At 41.5% G+C, this 7842-nt stretch overlaps 1 protein-coding gene across 1 annotated transcript; it reads right to left on the reverse strand.

Moving 5' to 3' along the window:
- Positions 1-1586: 1586 nt before the first annotated feature.
- Positions 1587-2505, reverse strand: LOC110193006 (high mobility group protein B1-like). Its single transcript, XM_078147795.1, has one exon. The coding sequence runs from the start codon at positions 2077-2079 to the stop codon at positions 1687-1689; it is 393 nt and encodes a 130-aa protein (XP_078003921.1). The 5' UTR covers positions 2080-2505; the 3' UTR covers positions 1587-1686.
- Positions 2506-7842: the final 5337 nt, after the last annotated feature.

The raw sequence follows: 7842 nt of genomic DNA on the forward strand, positions 1-7842 counted from the left end.
GTCAAAATTGTATAACAAAACAGTACTCCATCACAAAAGCATGTAAAATTACAAGAATGCTATTTTAAAACACTGGCACTTAAGAGAACCATAATTTCAAAACCACAACATTGCCAAATTGTCCCCCCAAATGGTAAGCAGGTAAACATATAAATGGTCAGTTTTAATGAATACATTGTTAGCTTTGGTTTTGGAAGGGAAAAAAGTTTTGATCAAATCAGACACTTGGTCTACATTTTACCTTAATGCCAAATTTTAAGTGTATTTCCCATCAAGGCCTATTTTATTTATATAGGGTCAAATATTACAATTTTAATATAAACCATAATGTGAAGATCATGTCTCAGTTTATTAACTGAGACCTTTATAATTTTATCTTCAACTAACAAATCAAATCTAGATGTACATAGTCATAAATGGTACCATATAGAATTTTAAGTTTCCCAAGGGGCCATTTACTGCCAGCTCTTCATACTATAAGCCTACTTAGCCTTCAGTAAGTCTGCTGCCAAAGATTAATGATGGCAGTCTTATATTTTCAACTCACGCTTTTGGGGTACATTCTCAGCTCTTCTGAAGGATGGGAATCAAAACATAACTTCAGTTACACAGTAATGAAATTATGAATGTATATTCCCCACATAAAGATTAGAATATACCCTTCTACTGATTCTTCAAGGACAGAGTTTTAGTACATTTCACTCAAATAGTTCCATGCTGCAAATTTCTATATTCTCCACTTGGTAAATGTAATCTGATAGAATACTGTACTATATGAAATTTGAGTTTATTAACTGGTAACTTTTGATTTCCAGTTATGGAAGAAAATTGTTTCTATACAACTTTTATTACCCCATTACAATTATGCAGGGTGTGTAGATCAAAGCTTTTTATCGGCTAACTATATGAAAAAGTGAAAACTGTAATAATTCATGTGATCCCAAATGGGCATACAAAAGCAAACACGAGCTTCCCCTGAAAAAGAAAAGTTATGATTTAAGGGCACCTATGAAAAGGACAACAATACTAATAAAAAAAAATTGTATTTACTTAGAAGCATTCAGAATGTCAACAAAACAGCTGCAACTTTTTTTTTTTGCAATTACAGAGTGGTATTCAGTTAACAGAACAGCAATTATTTCATATGCTGCATCAAAGACAGCTGAAGATGAAAATGAACTACATCCCCATATATACTAATTTGTGCTGTGCACCAACAAGAACCTGCTTTAAATTTCCATGCCAATTTACAACCCCTATACTGTACCAGGCAAGGTTAATGGCTATTGAAAATACCACTAAAGGAGAGGGCTATCTAAAGACACATTCGGTAGTGTGTTAACTATACAAAAAAACACACTGTACAGTTTAAAAACAAATCTTACACAGCCTTACATTTCAATTTTTTTTTCTTTAAAAGGAGTGAGTTGTGTACAGGGGGGTTAAATGCTTTATAGACAAGAAAAAAATTGCTCTAGAACCAACTTATTCATCGTCATCATCATTTTCCTCCTTGTATTCTTCATCTTCCTCCTCCTTCTTTTTCTTGCTCTTCTCAGCCTTGACAACTCCTCCCTTTTTACCAACATCAGGTTTTCCTTTAGCCTGGTATTTGGCAATATCCTTTTCATATTTTTCCTTCAGCTTAGCTGCCTTCTTTTCATGAGGTTGTCATCTGAAGCAGTATTATTCCGCATATCTCCCAATTTTTTTTGCCACATCACCAGGATGCTCCCCTTTGATTTTTGGACAATACTCAGAACAGAATAAGAAGAATGCCAAAGGAGGCCTCTTCGGTACATTGGGATCCTTAAACTTCTTTTTTGTTTCTCCTTTAGGTGGCATGTAGGTTTTCATTTCTCTGTCATAAGGAACCTTTTTGGCTTTTGCCATGTCCTCAAATTTCCCTTTCTCTTTAGCAGACATTGTCTTCCACCTTTCTGAGCATTTTTTAGAAAATTCTGAGAAGTTCACAGAAGCATCTGGGTGCTTCTTCTTGTGTTCCTCCCCACAAGTTTGCACGAAGAAGGCATATGAAGACATTTTCCCTCTCGGCTTCTTAGGATCACCTTTGCCCATTTTGGAGTACTTTCCCTCAGTGTGGCACAGAGTAGCCCAGTGCCCATCCGGCTTTTACTTGCCCCGGTGCTGTCTCCATGGAGCTCAATGTACTGTAATGGTTGTAAGAGCTCAAGCCAGACACAGCCTCCTCACTCTCTCCATTTTGTAACATTACTCTCAAGATCTCCCATTTTTACTAGAGTGCTGGATCTTTAGGTCCCTCTTTTGTGGCTCAGGACAGGGTCCTAGGGATCTTGGAGCCCTGAGGGTTAGGGTTAGGTCACACTGGTCTCTCACACAGTCACATTGCTTTTCCCTGGAATTTCCAAGATCCTTCTCACTGGGAGTTTACAACTGCCTTTAGGCTTTCTCAGGGGAGCCCTCTCCTCTTGCTGCACCCAGACAAAGAGCCCAGCAGGTTAAATGTGTCTCTGGTCCCCCTCTTGGATACAGTGATAGGCCTGTAATCAGGAAGACCTGAGTCCAAATGTGATCTCAGACACTTACTAGCTATTTGACCCTGAGCAAGTCACTTCACCTGTGGTTGCCTCAGTTTCCCCAACTGTAAAATAGAAATAATAATAGCACCTACCTCCCAGTGTTGCTGTGAGGATCAATTGAGATACTATGCCTGTCACATAGTAGGTGCTACAAAAATATTAGATCTTTTTCTGATTCTTCTTCTCTTCCAACTCCTCCTCCTCCTCCTTCTCTTCCTCTTTTTTTCAACTTCCTCCTTCTCTATCTACTCCAGTGCTGTCTTTGCTGAAGGCTTCTTTTCTTATTTCCTGTGACCTACTGGGGTGAAAGAAGTCATTTACTGTCATTTTTCATTGGATTTCCTGAGCATTATTCAGTCTGGTGCAAATTTCAGGTTTTTGCTAGAGTAGGGATGGCAGCCTGCCTCTATTCAGGCAGCTACCTTGGCTGGAAGCCCAGGACTCTTTCCATTACACCCTGCTGCTCCCCACTACCCCAGTGCCTATCAGGCAACCCCAGTTTTCCCTTAAGGCAAAAGAAATCATCAAGCTCTAGAAAGTCGGAAGGAAGATAGGAAGACAGTCCTAAGACCTATGCTATGCATATTTACTGCTTCACTCTAAGCCCACCTGCCAAACGATTGAGAAGACATGCATCTCTTAGAGAGACCATAGCAGGGGTGAGCTGGCAATTGTTTAACATCTGGCACTCTGGAAAAAAAAAAGCAAAAAACTTCAGGACACACTTCCACGTTTAATCTGCATTATTAACATTTTTTTTTAAGTCTAGACAATCAGCAAAACAATAAAACAAGCCCTCCTTTGTAAGGCTTGCTGATTTCAGAGGTGTAAGCGCTCACACTGAAAATTTAACAATAAGCTCCAGCATATCCCTGGACTTCCTAGATAATTATGCCAAAAAGCACTGGACTGGGCACAAAAATAGGCTCTACCACTCATTTTCTGTGTGATCTTGAGTGAATCATTTCTGCTGACTGGACCTCAGTTTCTTCATCTGCAAAATGAGGAGATTTGACTAGATGGTTTCTGAGGTGCCTTCCAGTTCTAAGGTCTGTAATCCAGCAAGGAGTTCTGTAGGATTCTCAACCCTATTCAAAGATCTGCATAGGAGGACCCATTTGCAAACTGGCTCTGATCTGAACAAGGATGTAAACATTGATATGTCTATCCTTCAGTGTTTGAAGAGGATGGAAAGTCCAATAGCAGGATTTCTTCCAAATTGTCCTTGATCTGAGCTTCCTTCAAAACTCAGTTCACATCCCACCTTCTGCAGGAGGTCTTTCCTGGTACTCTTCCCAAACCCTCCCCACTTTCCTCCTCCCAATCCCCCCCCCCACTGCCTTCCCTCTGACATCACCTTGAATTTACATTGTATATATCTTTTATATATGTACAGAGTTTTCATACTGTCTTCCTGCCCTTCCCTTCCCTCCCATTAGCCTTGAGCTCCAGGAAGGCTGAGACCATGTTTTTGCCTTTCTTAGCACACTTACATAGGCGCTTAAATGCTTGTTCTCCGTGATGGTTAAAACAAATCCTTTGGTTTCAGCCACTATTTACAGAGTCTTTTGTTTGTCATTATCATGGAGTCAGGTGATTCCTTTGCCTGGAGAAAAGCTGCCACAGGTCTTTCAGAAACCCAGATTTTCCTGCCTGGAGGTGAGAAGGCCCATATCTTGTCCAGCTCTGGCAAAATCTGGAAGGGCCCCTCCCAGCACAGCAGTGCATCAGGATAGGGCAGGCCTGCAGAATGGCTACACCCTTGTTCCATACTGCCTTATTTCTGGTGAGGCTGACAACTGTTCCAGTCTCCCAGGCTGCCACCCTCAAGGTCATCCTGACTTCTCACTTGCCTCACCACACATAAGTAATCCATTCCTATATTGATTCTACCTTCCTAGCATCTCTCACATATGTTCCCTTCTCTATTCACACCACTATCACTCTTGTTCTAGTCTTAATCACCCCTAAATAATGGAGACTTGCAATTTCAGATACAATCTTCTCCTGTTCTATTAAATATAGAAAACCACCTATTTTATTTAGTGTCTTTAAAATTCAGAATATAACAAAAGAAACACAAAAAAGACATAGCTCAAGCACCATCTTTCACAAGATTCCCCCTAATTGCTAGTTTCCTCCTAGACCATCTGGTATGTACCTACCTGTATTTATTCTATATATGTATATTCCATATATACTTATATAGGTACATGCTGTCAACCCTGTTATGATAGAAGCTCTTTGAGAGCAGAGATTGTTTCATTCTTTGTCTTTGTATGCCCAGCACCCAGCACAGTGGCTGGCACATAGGAGGAGATTAATAAATGATTATTGATTGATTGATGGTTAATAGATTCATTCTATTTCAGGGAATAGCAATCCACATTTACCATTTCACCCGGGAGGGGCATTTAGTGGAAAGTTAAATGACTCAAAAAGCTTCACAGAAGTCTCTTAGATATTTCAGGTATCGTCTCTATACAGATGGTTAGACCCAACCAGCAATCTACAGACCTATGGATAATTTAACCAAGAACCTGACTTCAAGCAACTGGGCCTGGGGGAAGGAGGATTAAGAGTTAAGAGAGTTGAGCACTATCTCTGGGTTTGTTCCTGACTGTCTGTGTGACCATCAGGTAGTCACTTCGCCTCTCTGGTCCTCAGTTTCTCTGTCTGTAAGATGGGGATAATAATACCTCTCCTACTTGACTCAAAAGATTATTATTAAAATGGGAATTGTGAGCAAGTATTCTGGAAAATGATGCTGCATATAAAGCATAAGGGGTGCCTAGCCTTCCACTTCCTGAAGTATTTGCAAATGATGACTTGTTCCTTTGAATGGTACCATACTGTTACAGGATTTGAAACTGGAAGCCAAGATCATCTAATTCAAAGTCCTCATTTTACAGATGAGGAAACCAAGTCCTGGAAAGAAGTGGCTTGCCCAAGGTCATTGAACTAGATGAATTCTTAAACTCCTTTGTCTCTATAGTCTATGATCGCCTATTTTGGAGATAATTGTGTAGTAACAGTTCTATGGTACCAAGGCCTTTTCAAATCACCAACATCATATAAAACATATTAAATAATTTTACATTGCTTTTGTTGCAGCACTATGGGCTGATTTTAAGTCTGAAGAAGACTTAACCAGCCTATCCAATTAATTTTTCTCTCTGTTATGGCCAGGAAAGAAATTAGTGGAAGGATCAGGATTTGAACTTGGCAAAATCAACAAGTATTTTTTGGTGCCCACTTTGCATAGAGCACTGTGTGCTAACGCCCTAGAGACCAAACCAAAACAGTCCTTGCCCTCAACGGGTTTATATTTTCCTTGGGGTGTGTGTGTGTGGGGGGAGTGGGGAAGGGGGGAAGTTGGTGGGGAAGTTACAACAATTTGGAGAGTGGGGTAGAGAGGGAGGCCTGGGCCTGCTTCATGATGTGGAGCCTATAGGTGATTATACAAGGCCTAGAAGAGGTGGGATTGCTCTCTGGGCCAGGTAGGTAGGATTGTGAAGAGTTTAAAATTCCAGGGGAGGAGTTTGTATTTTATCAGTACTGGGGTGAGGACTTGATGTGAAAGGCTAGGAGGTGGAGATAGTTTGGGACAGAAAGAACTTTCTGTCATTCCAGCCCAGGAGAGAAAAGAAGGAAAGAAGCAGCGTTTGACCTCCAACTCCACAAAGAGCCCATACTGGCAGCTTAATATAAGCCATAGAGGCCTCCTCGTCATTTATTTGGAATTCTTTCCATTGTACTAAGTGCCCCTACCCTTTTTTATCCCTCCAAATCCAGCAAAGGCAAGGGATTCAGTATAGAAGAAAGTGTCAGTTTCCTTTGGCCCTGTATCATTGCCCAGTAAGGACTTTGGGGCTGAGAGGCAAGGCAATGCACTAGAATCTCAGATCCAAAGATTGTTAGGAATGGAAGGCTCCCCTCCCCATCCTCACCCCCTATATGTTAACTAAAGCCCAGAGAGGTACTTTAGGGTCCTAGATCTACAGCTGGAAGGGGCCTTTAAGGTCTCGGAGTTTAACCTCCTCATTTTACAGATGAGGAAACTGAGGCCCAGAGAATTTAAGTAACTTGAGAGATAGTAAGCATCTGAAGTGGGATTTGAACTCATGTTCTTCAGACCCTAAGTCTAGCACTTTATTCACCACACCACTAATAAGCAACAAGAGGAAGAGCCCCAGCCAACAGCTAGAGGAAGTCCCTGGAGTGAAAGGCTTAATGCTAGGATTCTGAGCTTCTCAGAAGAAAGGGACTCATTACTCCAGTGCTGCAGTCTCAGATCCCTGGCTCTCTGGTATCTGAAAATGGGGAAATAAGTATTGTATAGTGGAAAGTAACAAGCTGGGTCTGAGTTTGGCACCGTATCTGAACTTTGGAACTCACTTAGCTTAGCACTCTGCATATAGTAGGTACCTAATACATGTTTAAATGCATTTTAAGCATGAGGAAATGGAAACTCAGAGAGCCAAGTGACTGGTGTTTTGACAAGAGCCTTCCTTCTGGCTTCAGAAAAGCTGGATTGAAGAATCTGGGTCCCTGACACCAAAGCTAACTTTCTTACCTTTTCCTTGAGTCTTTTCAGTCTGGCTCATTGTGCCTGACTCTTCATGATCCCATTTAGGGTTTTCTGGGCAAAGATACTTGAGTGGTTTGTCATTTTCTTCTCCAGTTCATTTTGCAGATGAGGAAACTGAGGCAAACAGGGCTAAGTGACTTCCCAGGTCACACAACTACTAAGTGTCTGAGGCCAGATTGGAACTCTGGTCTTCCCGACTCTGGGCCTGGTGCTCTATCCACGGAGCCACCTCTCTAGTGAGTTAAAAAAAAAATCATCCTATAAGCATGCTGCTGGTCTGGCCCAAAGGATACCTGGGATTATTTGTTTCCCTTCCCCTCTCCCTTCTCGTCTCCCTCTCTCCTACCCTCTCTTTCCCTCCCTCCTATCTCCTCCCCCTCTCTGTTAATTAGAAAATCACTGGACATGCTGCCTAGGGAGTAGAAATCAGGGACAAATTTCAGCTCTGATGAAAATTTTTCGTTAGGTCTGAGATTTTTTTTTTTTGCTATAGGGAGATGCTGCCTTACACACAGTAGTAGTAGTGGTGCAGTGGATAGAGAACTGGCCTTGAAGCCAGAAAGGCCTAGGTTCAAGTCCTTCTTCTGGCTCTATGATCTTGGGCAAGACTTCTTGGGAAAAACCTCTTGGTGTTCTAGGCCAGTGGTGGCAACTCAAATAGAAAAGGGGCCACAAAACTCTACAGAAGGA

Source organism: Phascolarctos cinereus, unplaced genomic scaffold (assembly GCF_003287225.1).
Source record: "Phascolarctos cinereus isolate Bilbo 61053 unplaced genomic scaffold, phaCin_HiC Scaffold_8;HRSCAF=390, whole genome shotgun sequence".
Taxonomy (NCBI): domain Eukaryota; kingdom Metazoa; phylum Chordata; class Mammalia; order Diprotodontia; family Phascolarctidae; genus Phascolarctos; species Phascolarctos cinereus.